This window comes from Rhododendron vialii, chromosome 10a, assembly GCF_030253575.1.
Source record: "Rhododendron vialii isolate Sample 1 chromosome 10a, ASM3025357v1".
Classification (NCBI taxonomy): Eukaryota; Viridiplantae; Streptophyta; class Magnoliopsida; order Ericales; family Ericaceae; genus Rhododendron; species Rhododendron vialii.
Window position 1 is genome coordinate 1660374 of NC_080566.1, and position 20045 is coordinate 1680418.

General features: G+C 37.6%; 1 protein-coding gene and 1 long non-coding RNA gene across 3 annotated transcripts; both read right to left on the reverse strand.

The window, feature by feature from the left end:
• Nucleotides 1-615: 615 nt before the first annotated feature.
• LOC131302649 (serine/threonine-protein kinase STY13-like) lies at nucleotides 616-4828 on the reverse strand. Its single transcript, XM_058329393.1, has 6 exons — nucleotides 4248-4828; nucleotides 3415-3547; nucleotides 3019-3214; nucleotides 1938-2062; nucleotides 1645-1803; nucleotides 616-1527 (listed from the first exon to the last, which is right to left on the reverse strand). Exons 1-6 carry the CDS (start codon nucleotides 4376-4378, stop codon nucleotides 1195-1197), a joined length of 1077 nt encoding a protein of 358 aa, XP_058185376.1. The 5' UTR covers nucleotides 4379-4828; the 3' UTR covers nucleotides 616-1194.
• Nucleotides 4829-7450: 2622 nt separating this feature from the next.
• Nucleotides 7451-18200, reverse strand: LOC131302650 (uncharacterized). Of its 2 annotated transcripts, XR_009191852.1 has the most exons (6): nucleotides 16416-17768; nucleotides 9433-15471; nucleotides 9339-9391; nucleotides 9069-9253; nucleotides 8221-8519; nucleotides 7451-8007 (listed from the first exon to the last, which is right to left on the reverse strand). It is a non-coding gene; the product is annotated as an uncharacterized LOC131302650 (long non-coding RNA). The 2 variants fall into 2 exon arrangements; XR_009191851.1 differs by lacking the exon at nucleotides 9339-9391 and having other exon boundaries at nucleotides 9428-15471; nucleotides 17653-18200.
• Between the last annotated feature and the right edge of the window lie 1845 nt (nucleotides 18201-20045).

Here is a 20045-nt window from a genome sequence, read left to right on the forward strand (position 1 = left end):
GTTAAGTTTTACTTTTAGTATTGACTTTACGGTCACATTTACTCAATTTACAACTTCCTATGAAAGTCGAAGTGGTTAAACTCTTCTGCTCCCTCCGTCCCTAAATAAATGTCTGGCGCGCAAAATTAGATCTTCAAAAAAATGCATTTGTTTCGTTAAAAAAAATTAATTTTTTTTCACAAATCAATAAATAGCAATGAGTTCTATTAGATTGTGAAAAAAAATTAATTTTTTTAATAAAAAATATGCATATTTTGTAAAGCCTAGTTTTGCGCACCGGACATTTATTTAGGAACGGAGGGAGTAATACTTTCTTAACAAGTGCCTTAAGGTGAATCTTTAACAAAATCCTTAATTAATAGTATTTCAACCTCTTGTCAAAAATGAAAGTACATCTAAATCTTTTTGAATCTATATACTGTTAAAAATAAAAATAAAAAACTGCATCGAAAGCTTTTTGAATTTATTCAGGCATATGGCAAGGCCATCGCAAAACTTTGAGATAACAAGGCTAAGGCACAAGCTAGAGTTGAGAACAATACTCCGGTACTCTCTACAACCATGAAATGCATAGAAAAACACGGCAAGGCCCACATGCCTAGAAAAACCATGAAATGCGTCCAGAATCGTTCGATGCATGTGGACTCGCTGCATACATTATTCTGAATACAATTGTGTCGGAGTTGTGCCCGGAAGGTGTGTTACATGACTTTTTGAGCAATAATACATCACAGAATCCCCCAAAGTCCAACTCCCTAACAATTCCTCCGCATCTCACTAACAGATGGGAAATGTTAAATGCTACCTATAAAGATCTCCTATTGGGGACAAAGCTGTAAACTTGATCAAAACTGTTATCTTCCCCTATGAAAACTAGTAGTAGTAACTTATAAGGTTGTTATTCATCTAGCTTCGTTTTGCTAGTCCAATTTTGGAACCGCCGGAGGAGTGATCATGCCCCATTTTCACCGTTCCAGAAACAAGGATCCGATGACTCACAACGGGTAAATCCTTTAACTTTTTCTTTTCTTTTTTCCTTTTCTTTATTCAAAATCCTCGATCCAAATACAGCATACGCAAAGGATCATCGAATAAAGGGAACCAAAGGAGAAATCTCGACTATTCACTTCATTTCTCTTAGGCTTTCCATTTGTCATTTCCTTCCCTTCTGCAATTCTTCTCCAAATCCACGTCTCAAACACCGCTTTCCCGATCAGTGCACTGGCCAAAGCAGAAGAAGAAACTTCCTCTAGTGTTTTCCGCAGGGGTATTTGGAGTTTCCCCGAAGTCCCTTCTCACAGGCATCAAGGAACTTAAACCAGGAGACTGTGGTGGGAATACGGCATTCTCAGAAGCAAAAATCCTAGGTGGGATAATGGGCTCTAGCGGTGAAATTGTACAGAGATAATTTAGAAGCATTTGTATGATTTGGCTGAAGTTAGGCCGAGCATTTGGATCCTCCCTCCAACATGAAGTCACAATTAAAGCAAGTTCTTCTGGGAGGTCATCGGCACTTGGCCTCGTATTCTGATACAAAAACAAACAAAGCAGAACCTCAAATCATGGCCGAAAAACGCTTTGTGCCGAAACTCATCAGAGAGAGAGAGAGAGAGAGAGAGAGAGAGAGAGAGAGAGAGAAATTACTTTGAATGCAGCTGCATATGCTGCCTGCAAATTTGACATGCCTTCAAATGGTAACTTATTATGAATGAGCTCCCATAATACTATTGCAAAGCTATAGGCATCCACCTTGTGGTTGTAATGCTTCTTTTCTCCCTGCCTTAGAGTAACTGTGCTGTAAAGCTGCAATAGAATTGGCCGATAACCTTGTAATCAGTTATTTAAGTGCCAAACATCACCCCTCATAGAAGACATACCGACGGGAAAACAAAAAAGCAAATCAAAGAGAAAAAGTTGTGCACCAGTCAATATTTTACCTCGGGAGCCATCCATCGATAAGTTCCGGTTTCTGCAGTCATCATCTCTGTTAATGACTCTTCTCTGGCCAAACCAAAATCCGCCAGTTTAACAGTTCTGTGATCTGCCGTCAAGAGTAAGTTCTCTGGAAAACAAATTACGCCGAAACTAAATCATCATCTTTGTCACTGACGACTCTTGAAAACCATAGGGGAATCTAGAGAGGAAAAAAAGAATAACTATATTGGTGACTATAGAGAAACCAGAATGCCAAGTTAAGTTACACAAAATTTTCGTGACCCATACAAGATAACCAACAGAAGAATTGTACCAGTCCATATAGAATGCCGTTCAACATGGCATAGTCAGAGATCATGGGAAATTTAAACTCGAAACATGAGTTTTATGTATTAGGTTCAGAACGGCATCCAATCATTTTGAATTCAACTATGATTAGGTTGTAATTGGATCTATGATTTTGGAGGGACTTGCTAAGAGAAATGAAAATGTATCTTCATTTGCGAATTGAAATCCCCTGTATATTCTTTTTCATGATAAATCCTCCACAAGTCCTTGATCCGAACACAACCTCAAGGGGATCGTTATAACACATACTGAAAAGAATAACTACGTCCATGGACAAAACTGGTAACTGAAAGAAAATCTCTGCTCACATCACCAGCAACCCTCTACTGCATATTGGATACTCAAAGTAGTTAGTCTCGGGACAAAGAAAGTTCATACCACACTACTAGAAAACATATTTTCGGATTAATGCTGGTAGTTTCATGGTATTCAAATTAGTCTTCACAAGCTTCCTTCAACTCTCTCTTAAAGGAAAGAACCTCGAACGCAAAATGTTCATTATTTCAGGAAGTGTGAACAATAACTTATGGCAGTAGAAATAGTCCCAGTTTTCCTTTTGATTAGCTGCAATGAGGTATTGGAATGAAGAAGCCAATGCCCAAATGAAGAAGCTCTACATTACCATTTAGTTTCAGCAATTACAGGACCAAAACTCCGCATACTGGCAAAATTTGGGTAATATTTCAAACTTAAAAAATCGACATTCCAATTAAGGCAAGTGATAAAAACTAGTACCAGGTTTCAAGTCACGATGTATAATTCCATGAGAATGTAAGCATTCCATTGCACGAGCAATATCAAGTGCAAATCCAATTGCTACATGCATATCCAAGCTCCTTGGCCTCCTGTTTAACAAATACTTTCGCAAGGTCCCACCCGATAGAAGTTCAGTTACTATCACCATCACAGGTTCCCTACAAGCTCCAATGAACTGCAGACATAAAGTGGAACCCAATCATTTTTTCAGAAGTGCAAATCAAATCCAATTCTACACAAAACTCATTGGCAAATGTCATTGACCTAACTACATACTGACATTTACTTCCTCCATCTGTTTGGTACATCCGTACAAGGCAAGAAATACAGAAAAATGAAAAACAAAAAACATTGCTTCAATGTTAGAAAAACTACCTTAACTAAATTCTTGTGTTCAACTTTCGTTAACATTGCAACCTCTCTAGCAAACCGACCATTCCTCTTTGCAATCTCCTCCGGGGTGTCCCCGTTTGGAACCATTTTAATCGCAACGCTGTGGTTTTTATATCTGGAGTACACCATATGACCAAAACCATTTAGTTGAAAAACAGCATAAGCAGAAAGCACATTGTCAAGTGATCATATCAAATAACTCTAAAGAATACTAATCGGCATTTAGTGGAGAAAGTTTGCCTAATGTAAAATGCATATAGCCAACATCAATGAGAAAGCTCTTAAATTCTTCACCTTCCATTGCTCCATCTCTAAAGCTAGACTGAGAAGATTAATCATTGTATACTTCACTACGTCCCTTAAACCCTTTTCCTTCTTAAATAGATAAATAATCAAAAGGGAGATAGTGATTAAAGCTTCACATCAGAAAAAAGCATAAGTCTAAATGAATGAATGATAAACAATCAACTTGGAAGACATAAGCTATGCAGAAAAATGGCGTACTCCAACAAAAATTGACTTATTTTTTTGATAACTAATCAAAAGGGAGATTATGCTTAAGCTTCACATCAGAAGAAAAAAAACACACATAAGACTAAAAATGAATGATAAACAATCAAATTGGAAGATGTAGCCAAGAGGCCTTCGGCCCAATGGCATCAGCTTGCACTTAGGTGCTAGGAGAAACGAGGCGTTCAACTCCCGTTCCACGGAGTTAATTTAACTATTCCAACAATACTGACTTTTACCGATTGAAAAAGAATTGGAAGATGTAAGTTATGCAGAAAAATGGGGTAATCCAAGAATTGACTTACTTTCCCTCATACACTTTGGCATGAGCACCCTCTCCAATCTTGGGACCAACAAAGAGAAGCTTCGGATCAATCACCCACTTGGCTTCCAAATTGAACTCTCCCATGGAATTAAACCCAAACCCAGATCCCATCTCCCTTCTCTCTTCAAAACTTATCAAAAACCCACAAATACAAAACCTTTCTACACCATCCCAGTTCCTAAATTGCCCTCATCCACAAATATAGCCAACAGACAAGTTCATAAATGGGTGTTAGAGAAGGAGACAGAGCGAATAGGTAATGGAAATTTTAGAGACCAACAAAATGTTCAGAGGAACACTTCAACAGCAAACATATGAGCAGAAAACAAGCTCTGCTCTGTTTAATTGGGAATGGAGCGGAGATAATAAAGAATCAAAGGAATATCTGAATTGTGTATTGAAAATTTTGAGAGAAAATCAAGCTCTCAAGAGGGGTTTTGAGGTGAAATGGGTGGAATTTATTAGGGGTATTTATCGACTCGCCAAGCATGGAACAAGTGCTCTGCTTTTCTTTCCTTTTCTTGATCTGATCTGATGATATAAATAGCCGCCGAAGTCATGCACCCATCAGAGAAACGGTGAAGTCCACTTGAAATAGTGCTATTTTGTAGTACATCATTTTTAAAATGTTTTTTCCATTCCGTTTTAACAACAAAAATATTTAGAATCATCAGCTTGATACAATTTTCAATATTTTTTTCCCATTCCATTTTTACAAGAAAAAGATATATAATCATCAGCTTGTCGCACTCGGAAGTCCGAACTTTTTGACTATGAACATCATCTTGGGTCAAATTTGATCGCAAAAATGATCCTTATGATAGGATTATAGTTTTCATTTTATTAGAATGGTCCCTTTTTTTTAGAAAAAAAAACATAATAGAATTGAACAACTACTAGAATATAATTGCTTAATTCTTTGTTTTCTCAACGAGATTGATCTTTATTCTGATTGATCGAAAGTATTCGCCTTATGATTGAATTATATTTATTTTATAAGATAGTAGTATGTCTTATAGAGTCATTATTTCACTAAAAAAATATAAATCAATCAAACAACTACTGGAGTAGTATTTTGTAAATTAAATTATCTAGTTAAATTATATATTGTCTACGTAAATGAAAGATTTTGAGAACCAATGGTAGTCTCCAGTGAGTCCATTCCAAGCGAAAAACACGTTGCAGTAAAAGGAAGAGATGAAAAAGAAAAACCCAAAGAGGTTTGGCTAAATTGGTAAGAGAAAGCAAATAAATGTTTGTGTCTTTCACGAGATTTCATTTTCAAATCCTACACATTTCGAACCTTGGAGTCACTGAAGGGTTGCCCGGTCGTTAATTCCAGGGCCCGGACGAAGTGCGCCAAAGTTGTCTCGGTTATCCGGTTATCAAAAAGAGATGAAGAAAAAAAAAATGTTCAAAAAACTAGATGCCATTATGGATATGGCTATGGGGATGGTAGATATAATATACGTAATTATTTAACAATAAGGAACTTAAATGAAATTAAACAAGCACATGGAAATGGAACCTCATCTTGGGGACAACATCAATAGAAGATGATGGGCTCAGGTCCCCTCTTTAGGTTTTTTTTATTTGTTGGTTCCTTGCTTGAGTGTCCGACACTGTTTTCTTGTTCTTTTCTCTGGTTTCCCCTATTAAAAATTTATGTTTTCACACTACAATTAAAGGGTGGTTGGAGAGGTAAACTTTGTTGACTTCCATGGATATAACTTACCTGCTCTGGGTAATCCCCCCAGCTGCAGGTTGGTCTGACTCCCATTTCCACAACTTTGGCCGAGAACTCTCCGAGTTAGTTTTTCGCAGGTTAATCAAGGTTGATCGCAAGGACACTCATCCGGCCAACTGTCTTGCAAAACGGGCTTTGTTGTCCTCTACCACGTCATAAGCTGCATAGAAAACACCATTTTGAACAGGAGCTACTACCGACCTTCACGTTTTGTTTTTGTTTTTGTAGCTTTCCTTCTCGTACATATTGTTGCTGTATTTTTGCAAAACTATTTGACTTTTTTTTCTGAAAAGATCAAACAAATGAATTCTAATCTCGAGGAACTTGTGATGATTATTGCTCCTACATTCCACCACCCTCACTCAAAATGCTAATTGTTCAAATCTCCGAGCTTAGAATTGTTCAAGTTTGATTGAAAAACTTAAAGAACTCAAACAAATTTTTAAATATATCTTGTTGATCGGTAGTCCAATCTTATACGAGCTTTAATCGAGCCAATCACGAGTAATCTTGAGTAACTCGAGAGGTCACTAGCCGAACAAGAGCACTAGTGTCTTGTTCAAGCCTAATGTCAACGTTTTACGAGCTTTAAAAAATTCTCGCTATGTTTATTTACATAATACTAAATCGATCTGAAACGATCTTTTAACAAACGAGAACACAAAGTTAAACTCCAAGTAAACTTGATTCAGTAATGTTGTACAATTGGACTTCACCAAAGTCGTGTCGGTGTTCGAAATTTGCAATGCGTAAGCCATGGACTTCTTTGCACTGATTACCTTCCAAAAAAAGGTCCGAATCCACAAAAGTAAAACATCAAATCTCGTGTCTGTCTTTTTGGTTTTTCCTTTGGACTTTTTTTTTTCTAAGAGGAAAGACGTGGCGAAGAGAAAGCTGTCGGTGGTCTCGCCTTCCACAATTGACTTGTTTTCCAACTAATTTATTTATAACTTGCATGTCATGGCGAGCTTACACACACCGATTGGATTAATCCCATCGCCCCCTTCGGGAGGGGTTCTCAATTAAAGCTAGAGCTCTTACCCTGGAGAAATTGTTAGCACCTGAGAGATTTTAAACATAAGACCTTAGGAGGGAGTGAACTCCTGAGTCTCAGAACTCGACCAATAGACCAACTCTTGGGGGTTTTTTTCCAACTAATTCAGAACTCGTGTTGGTTGAAGTTTTTTTTTTTTGGTTGACAACGGAGGAACGGCTCTACAACAAGGCCATTATATGGACTCAACTGTACAACCCAACCTCCGGAGAAACTAGCGTGACTAAACCAATCATGACCCCCCACTAATGTCCAGGTACTCACCCGGTAAGAAATCGAACCCTTAACCTTGAAGAGTACTCCTAAAGCTCGAGCATCTGCCCAAACCACTGGGCCAACTTGTGTGTGTGCTAGTTGACGATTGGTGATCGGACAATTCTGCTTTGAACTACAATTACACATTGCTAAGATTTCAATTCTGCTCCAAACAGCAGAAGAAGCAATTCATCAAACTTATTTGCGATACGTTTCGCAAATGGTTTTTACTTAATGCAACACCGACAATCTGAATTCAAAAAACAGTCATGCTACCATCACTTTGGCTTTGGAATCCCCTTTTTTTTTAAATCTTCTTCTATCTATTTAATGGATTGGATTAAAACATCAAGTGTAGCAGGCCGAATCTCACAAGACATTGGGCCTGATACGGGCAGCCCACTTCACTGGGGTGGCATGTTTGGGCTGAACGCAAGTGGGCTGCTCGGACAGTCATGCCGTTCGCTGAAGCCCATATAGCGAGCCCAGTCTGTGCTTGCCTTCTGTGTTTTCCTTGGACTTTTTCCTAAGAGGAAAGATGTGCACCATTCAAAATTGTACCTCGGGGGAGCCATCCAACGATAAGTCCCGGTTTCGGCAGTCATCTCTGTTCATGAATCGTCCTTGCCAAACCGAAATCCGCCAGCTTAACCATTTTGCGATCTCCCGTCAAGAGTAAGCTCCCTGGAAAACAAATAACATAAAAAGTAAATCATTAATCTTTGTCACAGATGACTCTTGAAAACCATAGGGGACTCGAGAGAGAACAAAAAATGCCGGCGAACCCCCACTGCCACAAGGAACTGTATTGAGTTGAAAGAACTTTGACGAGAAGCAAAAACAATGATAGAAGAGAGGGATGGGGATTTGGGGGGGGGGGGGGGGGGGAACACTTACAAGTTGTTGGGAACCAAGAGGGGTATTAAATTCTAGGTTCGCAAGATCAGCAATTCGACATGTGGATTTTTATCTCTTGTAGTTATTATGTGAACATCAAAGGACCATCATTTAGTCTGGAATCATCGAGGGCAACATAGGAATCCCAAATCTCATTGTATAACAATGAGTCATGATCCATGTCGTTGCCATCAGTAGCTTGTGATTCACTTGCCAACGAAGTGTAAGTCTCCATATCATTCTTGGATGGAGGATCAGAGGATGAAAGGACGAGATGCTTCTTTGACAAGCTTGGCTTCCTATTTAACATTTGGAAAAACACTGGAGATGTAAGAAGAAACCACCAAAGCTAAAATAGAGATGACGAGATACAAAAGAAAGGAACTGAACACATCCAACATTTGGAGTAACTTTCGGGCATAACCTTAAGAGGCAATTTTTATCATCACAAATGTCATCAATCACATATAACCCTTACATAGCAGAATGGATAAAAAGGGGTCATGTAGCCGACCTTAATTGGTTGGGACAAAAATATTGTGGTTTCATTTAGTTTACAACCAAAAATAATGCCATCAGTCAATATGATACCATCACCTGAGATGTCAACAGGATTTACCATCCCATGACTTCTTTTGTGTTGGAAGTGATTCCGTTAACCTTCAGAATTTTTTCCACAAGATGAATTTCTATAACATGAGTATTGGGAATATTACTTCACTAAGTGTCCACCATTTCAATATTTGACTTTTATTAAGTATATTCACGTGTCGTAGCAACAAAACATGAAGTTTGTACAATGAACATAGTTGAAAGGAGCTTGTATTCCAAAATATGGATTTCATTACCAGGGAGATTTTCCGGATGGGTATAGCATATTCCTTCCTCTTGGTCGACTGTTGGGATGAGCTCTTCAATGAACATATGCAGTTCCAAATTTCCCACTCCGCATTTTGCAGCTAAATGTTCTAAGAGCTCTATTTCTGATGGATCAAATCACACCAGTAGGCAATCCAGGCAATGTTTGAGAAACCTATACACGAAAAGCAATGTGAAGACGATTAACAATTAGTATCACTCATATATTATATTTTTGTATAAAATCCTAAATACATCACCGGAAAACTCATTCTGTGAAACACCAATATTGCGAAAAGTCCCATGTTGGTGGCTAACTATCAAACTATATGCCAGAGTTAGAGCTTACATCACTACTGTCAACGCGATAATGGCATTTTGGGCATTCATGATTCGATCCCGTCTTTGATTTGTTATGCAAGAGGTAGACCAGCAGTTTTCACTTTGTTTGCAATTCCTTTGTAGTCAATCAGCCAACTCTTGCATCACCGATTCACGTACGACTCACAGCTATTTCCGATTTATGTAGCCTATTCGTATCGATTACGCACTGAATCAGGCCTGGGATCCTCTGGCCCCGCTCTCTATCCCATGCTCAACAAGCAACACGTATCTGCTCACAGGCAAAAACTAAAGGTCACACCACAGCTAATCTTTTCAATACTGTGAAAACCCAATGCTTTCTAAGGCATATCATCACCACCCTTGTCAATGCCCTCATCTGCTTAGCCCCTACAAACCCCAAGTTACAAAAGCAAAACTCGAATTCATCAATTTAAAAACCAGATGCAATAGCCCTCCCTTGATTTTTCATTATCCGAGAAGGAATTGCTAGAATATTAAAAACTAAGACATAAAATTGGTGAAAAGATCTGAATACGAAACCATAGGCAAATGCAAACATGTGTTCATCTACTGATTCCTTTTTTTTTTGAACTGCAGTTCATCTACTGTTGGTTCATTCGTTGTGTGTGTGTGTGTGTGTCTGAGAGAGAGAGAGAGAGTTCACATTTCAGAAGTGAGGATATTGTGGTGGAGGGGGACAGGGAGGGGGGGAGATCGACACGGAGTGGCCGTCCAGAGAGATGGTGTCGCAACGGCAGCCGTTTGTCAGTCCATGAAATTTTTGGGCAAACATAGCAGGGGAGATGACAAAGGAGGGATTGGGTGTGGTGTGACCTTTTAGTTTTTCTTAGTGACGGGAATGTGTCGCATTTTGAGGGCTGGGAAAGAGTGGAAACAAGGAGTTGTGACAAAGGATCCTAGGCCACTGTATCAATTCGTACAATACGCATCGTACGATTCAAACAACTATATTTAAAAAAAATAGAATCGTTAGAATGACTAATTGGGTGTTCAACTTTGGAGTGAGAATGATATACAACTCTCCCCCCAGAGATTAGGTTAGGACTCTCAGCTGGTCACCTGGTGTTGTGCAAATAGGAGTGCTTAAGCCCTTTTGTCTCTTTGGCAGTTAATTACACCACAAAAATTAATTCTCTAGAAGACTGCATGTGTTGGAAGAAAAGAAAAATAACACGTGCAAATCCACTTCAATATAGTATGTATAAGCATGAACTAGTTTAATGGCCAAACAAAGACCCCATAAATAAGTACTAACTTGGGTTGGAACTTACCTAGCCTACCATGTACTATTAGAACAGAAAATCTAGTTTCTTATCACCATCGCCCTGTCACAGCTCTCTCCATGAAATCCTCACTCTGACACACTAGCAATATACGACTGAATGAGAGTCCTCATGACGATGCCACATGTAAAGTGAGAGAATAAGGTGAGGAATCTACACAATTACCATCACAAAGAAAATACATTATGTTCAAAATTCATAAAAGAAAAATATAATTAATAAGTCAATAGGAGGAGTACTTGAGTTGTTAGAAGAGTAAGACTTACATTTCAATAGTGATACCTTTAAAGAAACCGTCACTCTAGTACCAAGATATATGTAAAGACATGATAGTGACGGCAAGAGCATAAGACCAATATCATGGAACTCTTTAAAAGCCAAAATCAGATCCATGCAGACAAACATGTAAGAAACAAAATAATACGACTTCAAATAACCAAATTTGGCCAAACTACCATATCAGTCAACAAGATGCAAGACACCTCCTAAAATAAGAAGATAATGACATGAAAACCCAATGTAGTGATAGACACGGAGATGATCGCTATGAATATGTTGACACAAAAGCCTTAAAAAAAATGGACAGTGATGCATGCTAGAAAGAATCATGTCATGCATATTGATATAAGAAAAATATTAGTTTATCATCTAGATACTTCTACTTATAATTGCATAAATGTGAGATGAATCATGACAACTACCATATATAATACATAATACTACTATATGACAATGCCTAATTATCTATCCGTTAGTATAAATATTGGATATACCTCATAAGTTGCTAAAACAATGGAGCGACATAGAAATAATCGAACCAATGACCTGTGAGGAAATCCTTCACGTTGCCAACAAAGTAATCCACTAGTGTCATGGGCAGTTTTCATGCACCATCACCCAATCTCCGTCCTCCAACACTGATTTTAATCCTATTACGTAGGGGTGACCCATTCTCGTCACCTTCTCGCACGTTGAGAGCACGTTATCATCACTTTGAAGTTTTGACAGACTATAAGGTAACGTCTCTGTCATCGGTCCATCGGAATGCTTGAAGCCCGGCGAGAAGCCTTCAAATGGTGGCTATGCAGGAGCTTCAAACGTGACTACACTAGACTTTCGCCAACCATATGATCATAGTCTAGTGTAGACACGTATGAAGCTCCTACGAAGCCACCATTTGAAGATTTCTTGCCGGGCTTCAAGAATTTTGATGAACCGACAACAGAGACGTTGCCTTGTAGACTGTGAAGACTCCGAAGTGATGATAAAGTGCTCTCCACGTGCGATAAGGTGATGAGAATGGGTCACCCCAATGTGTTAGGATTAGAATCAGTGTTGAAGTACGAAGATCGAGTGATGGTGCATGAAAAACTACCTATGACCCTCGTAGATTACTTTGTTGGCAACGTGAAGGATTTCCTCATAGGTGATCGGTCCGATTATGTCTATGTCGCTCCATTGTTTCAGCGACTTATGAGGTATTTCCAATATGTTTTTGCCTTTTTATGTTATGCATTGTCTTTTCTACTGGTTTTAAATTAAAAGGTATTTGAAATGGGAGGTAGAATTCACCTATAGTAACAGATAGTAATTGTGCTGCTTAAAATCAGCTTCCTCATAAAAAAGAAAGAAGCCAAAATTCCCTTTTTTTACATATCAAACATTTTGAATGAAAAATATGAATATTCTTGCGTGGACATGATTTATGGGACCTTAAATTGTAGTTCATAGTCCTTTGTGTCCAGTTGTTACTAGTGAGGGTTACATGTATTGTACTGCAGTATTTGCTTATGTATAAATGATTAATTGCTAAGATTAGATTTTTCTTATAATTTTGTTTCTATCGAAATGCATCTAAATGATGCAATAATGCAAGTTCTTTGCCCTTTAGCCCTCTCATAGCATGGTCACTAAAAGGAGGTCTCATGTCATTTTCGAACACATGTACAATAATCTCCTTGACTACCACGTAGCAAAGTATTCAATTAACAAGTATAATAAGGATAGACACGATAATAATGATAAAAAAAATGTGGGTGGGAAAGGAAGTAGGAATATATATTATATATGGTAGTTGTCATGATATATTACATTTATGCAATTATAAGTAGAAGTATATAGATTATAAACTAGACTAAACGTTTTTCTAACATAATGTGCATGAAACTGATTCTTTCTACAACTTACAAGCATCACTGTCCATTTTTAAAGGATTTTATAACAATCATCTCCGTATCTAAACTACAAAGAGTATAACACTACATCAGGTTTCCGCATCATTGTTTCTTATTTTAGAAATTGTATCACATTCTTGTTGACTGATATGACAGTTTTCCCAAATTTGGCAAATTGAAGCCCTATTATTTTTTCTTACATTTTTGTCTACAAGGAGCTGATTTTGGCGTTTAAAAAGTTTCCTGATATTGGTCTTATGCTCTTGCCATCACTATCCTGCCTCTACATATATCATGGTACTAAAGGGACTGTTTCTTTGAAGATATCACTATTGCACTGCAAGTCTTACTCTCCTAACTACTCAAGTACGTCTCTCTTGGCTTAATAACTTTATTTTTCTCTTAGAAATTTTGAACATAATCTATTTTGTTCATGGATGGTATTTGTGTAGATTTCTCACATGATTATCTCACTTTACATTGTGGCACCGTCATAAGGACTCCCATTCAACTGTATATTGCTACTGTTCCAAAGTTGGAGAATTTCATGTCAAGACTCAAGAGCTATGAAAGGACGATGATGGTAAGAAACTAAATTTTTTGTACTTTTAGTACGCGGTAGTACTCATTTATGGGATCCTAGTTTTTTGCCATTAAACTCGTTTGTGCTTATACATATGATGAAAATTTGTAAACTTATCAACACAAAGTACCATGCTTGTTATGACAAGTCACATCATTGATATCTTTGAATTAGAAAACATAAAAAGCAAACTAAAGCCATGAAAAAGAGTTTTGCTACACAATCAAAGAAAGCCAAAGAGCAATAAGAAAACTATGGTTTAAAACAAAACATGCAGAATACAAAAATGACACAGACAGAAAATAAACATACACTTCTAGGATTCAGTTGTTCAACAACCAACTATAGAGAACTCCAGACAATAATAACCAAATATTATGCCAGAACCACTATTCTGGCAAAGGATCATGACTACCATTGTCAGGTCACAACTAACACTTAGAAGTGGAATAATTATCAATGAGTTAATACACAAATCATATTGTGCCCCAAATAAAATTGTATCATTCAAAATTAGCTACAAAAATAACCAAAACTAAAATGGGAAAACATAGTACTAAAAGGGAACTACAACAACCATATACATATCCAAGTACAAAGTCATGAAAGGAGCAAAAATTGAGTCCTTCAACGATGGGATGATGGCATGGATGAAACTATAAGACAAGGAATTCATAATGAAAATGAGGAACACAATCAAAGCATTCACATGCTATAGGTTATGGGATAGGAAAACACTTTACCAACCTTTTGTTCATCACATGCGCAAAGATTTCTGACACGTCAAAACAAAAGGAGACTAAATGGCCAACTGAATTTAAACAACCTTCCAACAAAAGAACATAGAGGACAGAAGCGCACAAAGATATGACGATGGACATCACTGCCAATAGGAGCAGAAAAACCTTGCCATTCTGGTAGAAGATCTTGGAACATTTTATTACAAGGGGCATAATGCCGCAACAATCAATTTCCTTGGAATAAAAATCCAACAAATAGTTGCCAAAATCACCACACCAATATCTTAAAGTACATATAAAGAAACTTAGACCAAAAAAAGAAACTGAAGATTATATTGGTGTTGTACCATTTTTCATTTCTTTTTCTTTTCCATGTTCCTCTATTTGTTCTGCATCATACAAAAGTTTTTCTTTTCTTTATCTTCCATATTCATCTATTTCCCCAGTTACAGCAAAGAAAACAGCATCTCAAAAAACATCATCACACACAATAAAAAGGCCTAGAGGATGACAATAAATTTTGTTAGTAATGGGAAGATAGTGATTGATTAAGTGGAGGCTACAGCAGCTCTGGACGGACGGACAGAAGCAGATGAGAGAAGTTAGCTAAAAGAGTTTACTGCCAACAACTGAAAAGTTTAAGTCATGTGACATTGATGTTAATTATTGTGTTAGGCAAGATATCGCTCAACACACCATAGATAAAGGGCAATTAGGATGGAGACACTGAAGTTGATGAGAGAGGTTAGTGCCTAGATTTGGATGGTGCTGATGTCAGTGGAGGTAGCAACTGCAGTTGCATAATTGAAGTTCAAGCTGGGGTCACAATACCAGAGAACATATCCATCAGAAACACAGCTTAATCTCGCATTTTGGCCAGCGATGGCTGTGCATGCAGTACGATGGCATTAAATTAGGTAGCCAATGATGTGCTATTGAAAGTTTAATTTATTAAATTTGAAAAATGTTTGAGACATACTAAGATTTAAGCAAAAAAATTAACCAAGTGCAGTTCCAGTGCACAAGGCTCACACCATTACTAAATTTCAGATTTCACTATTACAAATTAAGTTACTCTCTTGACCACAAAAGCATGTCAAAGTTTTGCTATGCCATAAAATGGTGTCCTTTCTTCTTGAATTTATGCATGTACCCATTTTTTACGAGAATACCTCAGGCTAGCATTAAAATAATATATATGTCTCGAGTCTGCGTAGCTCCTCATTAGCATACCATCTGAATGGAACCTGCAGAGATTAATCTAACACATCAAACTCTACATTTCAGAAGCATAGATATACACATACATGTATAATGAAGTATCAATTTTTCTCTAATTAACCAACTACCCTATTCAGGCACATCATCATAATTTCAGGAAAGGAAATTATGGGGTATTACTTGGCTTGTAGGAGTAATCCCCTACTCAGCCTACATCATGTTGTAACCGGACAATGAACAACTTTATGAAGTTTGGATGGTAGGAGGATGAGGGACTGCAGGAGGAAAAGCAAAAGCAGCCAGCATAACACATTAACACATATAGGATGCCACAACAAGAAGTATTTAAGTTCCCCAAACTATATTTTCAGAGAATTACATTCTGAACCCTCCTTCAGACCTAAATCCTAATTCATAAGGGTTTGGGGGCCACTAATAGGGTAAGACCAGGTATGGAGGTGGATAAAGCTAACCACATACAGTTGGGGAGGGAAAAATGTTCCTTGCCCGCTCCAAAATCCCAACCCATTATGTACCAAATTAATATTTGTTATTTATTATTTGATATACTTTCCTGATTATTAAACTATTTGAGGTCTTTCAAAGTCCTCAACAACATTATTTTAGATAGATTATATTTTGGTATGCAAAACCTTACTATATACTAAGCATAAAAAATTCATTTGCATAATATACATTTTGGGCGGGGTTGGGCAAGGTGGGTGGTATGAGTATGGAGAAAGATTAAGGTTATGGGGAGGAGAACATAGATTAGCAGGGTGTTGGGGAGAGAGCCCCTAACCCATACCCTATAGTTGCCATCCCTAGACATGAGATGTACCCTTGTAATATTGGGTAGCTAGTGACTAGTGTGCGCCTTAGTATCTGCGATTCTGCACTGCAATATAACCACTGGTGATAAGGTAACTAATGTAGCTTTAGAATTTAGAGATCGGCAAGGAAGCCCTACTTCACCTCTCTTGTCCTTCTCCCTCTTTTCCTCTCTCATTCTCCTCCAAAGGAATGGGAGTTCATAAAGGAGTAAAAAGGTAGGTATTAGGTAAGAATGTGACAATCCCAAAGGTATTGCAATCGTATAAGACTGATGCATGGTCCAATCAATGAGTAACAAATAAAGGCTTCATTGAAGTTTCCTAATCTAGACACAAGTCATCACGCGACAAAATCACAAGCCATGTTTTTTAAAAGCTTGACAGTTGACTGTTTTACTAGCAGGTTATATTGGTAGGTGCCAATATAGAGATAACAGTTTCAAATAATGGACCTTTGCCGGTTCAAAACTTGTCCAAGACTCCAAGTAATAAATATTTTAACTAGCTTCCCAATTCTTAGAAGAAGACTAGGCTAGATGGTGGCTCACCAGCAATGTTATGAAAATTGGACAAGAAAGACAAGTTCAACAGGTTGCCACAAAACTATTTCAATCTTAAAAAACCAGCTAAATTGTTGTGCTAAACCCAAAGAATTAACAATCAATGAAGTATTTACTCTTAAGCTCCAACGTTTAGTCCATCCGAAAAATTCTTAAGCTCCTAAACTTCTTTTATCAAAAACCAAACCAACATGTCCCTATTACGCGCAAGTCCTCACATAATACATCCATTACTCACTACACCCTCCCACATCCAATCACTATCAGTCGCCACCTCCAACCACTTTTTGTGAATGGAACTATCTCCAGTGTCAAGCTTCAGTCTTATGGTATGCGATGGTAGATTAAAACTCCACCATCAGGAAATAAAAGCAGTAGGAAGTAATGAAATTTGGCAGTTTTTAGCATTTATTAGTTGCATGTCCAATATTTATCGACTATTCTTTTGTCTCGACTAAAGGAATGAAAAGGTAAAATATAATGATTCAAACTCAAATTTGTATAGAGCAAAAACAAGCAAAAAAGTCAAATTATTTGGCTTATTTTGCACTTGCTCATATTAAAATTTTGCGTTCCAACCCCTTGGGGTCGACAAAGTGAACATGAAAAAGCAATAAGTGCTTGACCATGAGGTTCGACCATCCCAAACCTTCCGGTCGTTACCTTCAGGCCCAGGCCCCCGAAATTGCGGATAAGCTGGCCTTAACATCCGTTATAAAAAAATAAAATTTGCGTTTCAATCATGATTAATTTATTTCTGCACCTTGTTATGCAAAATATCTCGACTTATTGAAGAGTGTGTCCATTTATCTACCAGATCTCAAGGCTTGGATTAACGGCTTCGAGCTCCGGATCTCCAAACTCCTATCTCTAAGACCCGAAACGCCTGGAACCCGGCCGATCCAGGAGTAATCGGTTTGAAAAAGGCTGAGGCGCCGCTCTGGTCGCCTGGGTTTCTGTTTGGAACGACGACGTGTCGCCGACGAGGAAGTCTTCGAGCTTTGGTGGGGATTTTTGTCACTGTGAGTCGACGAATAGGCCTGCCTGTGAAGATGGATGGACCGTCGGCAATGCTTCCGAGCTTTGGTGGGGATTTTTGTCACTGTGAGTCGACGAATAGGCCTGCCTGTGAAGATGGATGGTCCGTCGGCAATGCTTCCTCCGTAGAGTCCTTGAGAGTTGAGACCTATTTTCCCGCACATTTATGCTTCGTTTTGCCTGGAACTCAAAAGAAAATGGAGACCTATTTTCCCGCACATTTATGCTTCGTTTTGCCTGGAACTCAAAAGAAAATGGGAGAAATGAAGATTGAAGAGAGAGAGAGAGAGAGAGAGAGAGAGAGATAAGAGGAAAATATACTTCCATAATTCTAGAACTTTTTATTACTAGTATATGATATGATATGAAATGGTCTAGATTTTTTTAGGAATTTAATTTTAGCATTTCAAAAATTAATAGAGGAGCTTCAAAGCGATTTCGTTTTGTGTATCAATATGATTTAATTTTTAGAGTTACTCCATTAATTTTTGGAGTGCTAAAATCACAATTTATTTTTTTATATATTATATGAGATGAAGATTGAAGAGAGAGAAAAAAAAGAGGAAAATATACTATGCATAATTTAGTTTTTTTTTTATTTTATCTCATTTTTCTCTCCAAACCAAATAATGGTAAGAAAAAATTATCTCTTTTCTCTTTCTTTCGGACCTTTCCACAAGTTTCAAACACAAGGATGAAATGCTTCCAAGTGGTATGAAAAGTACAAATGCCTCCATTGAATATGATTCTTGGATTAAAAAATAGGACGCGACTATTCGCAGCCTTTTATTTTCTCTCATAGCTCACTACATTTCGGTAAATGATTGTTGAAAATCATACATAACATATCGGTAAATAGCTGTTGAAAACAAAATTATATTTCGGTAACTACATGTCAAAAATATGTTCAACTTTCGGTAAACAACTGCCGAACATATATTTTCGGTAAATAGTTGTTGAAAAAAATATTATATTTCGGTAATTGGATGCTGAAAATATATTTCAATTTCGGTAACTAACTGTCGAATATAATTGAAAAATTTTAACGGGCTATGGGAGAAAATAAAGAGTTGCGAATAGCAGAGCCCAAAAAATATATGGACCCTTAGATTGAAAAAATAAGTAAATCTCAATCATTAGATCAAAAATATCCATAAAAAAGTAAGGGGGATTTACAAAAAAAAAGAGACAGATGGTTTTATGAATTTTCGGCCCAAAAAATAAAGTATTAGTTACCACATAAATAGATTTTACATATCATTTACTAAGGTAACACTTACTATGTCATATGGTTACATTTGCAATATAGTATGATCACATTTACTATAACTGGTTCCTCAAGTTACCTTTCTTTTTCCTTTTTGCGGAAAATGTTTGAGATTTTGAAAGTATCCATTCATACCTCTTAAGTTATATCCTCCATACTTTTTCCAAAATTTGTGGTGAGTATGGTCATTGAAATGGTAGGTATTCCTAGTTCAAAATTTTGGACTTTAAAAGGTAAACAGGTATAGCCCTCACCCTCAGCGGTTGAGATTAAATTTCAACATTGAATGGCCGAAAACAACTGGAGGCATGATGTTCCCAAACCACTTGAGAGCATCATAGCTGGAGCCATTTTTCCAACTTGCCATAATGCAACAAATAAACATATAATCAAGTTTCTTTGTGAGTAACAAGTACTCGACTCAGCAAGCTAGCTCGGATACATGATTATGGAAATCAAAACTCGGTCACAAAGAGCATGGAAAGGGTTTGGCTCCTTGACTAGTTAATATGAAAATGCACGTGAATTGGTCCGGCTAACTAAGTTATGGAGTAAAAAGAAGATTAGAACAATGGAAAATGCCCCAAAACTTCTACCGGTTGAAGGCGAAACAATACATTTTGGTTGTCACGCTTACGATTAGTTTCGCGTTCAAACTATTTCCTGTGGGCACGCGCCCCGGAAATTTTCGTTTACAAAAATCGGGCGCGGCCCTTTTTCGGAAAGCGCGGCGAAATGCTTCGATTCAGAGTCGCCACTCAGGTTTTAGCGGTGGGAGCACCCAAGGAACCGAACTCGAAAACGTTTGCCACGTTTGTTTGATTTTGAAAAAGGCATGGACCGGCCCGTCGTCACCTTCGATATCTGAGGTTCGGGAGCCAATTTACGAGAGGGGAAGGGTT

What these genes read in the sequence shown, in the direction of transcription:
- LOC131302649 (XM_058329393.1), bottom strand. Translation starts at nt 4,378, where the DNA reads ATGGGATCTGGGTTTGGGTTTAATTCCATGGGAGAGTTCAATTTGGAA. An exon ending in GCCAAAGTGTATGAGGGAAA is followed by an intron (nt 3,548 to 4,247) that starts GTAAGTCAATTC and finishes GGTGTACTCCAG; the next exon opens with ATATAAAAACCACAGCGTTG. An exon ending in AACACAAGAATTTAGTTAAG is followed by an intron (nt 3,215 to 3,414) that starts GTAGTTTTTCTA and finishes TTATGTCTGCAG; the next exon opens with TTCATTGGAGCTTGTAGGGA.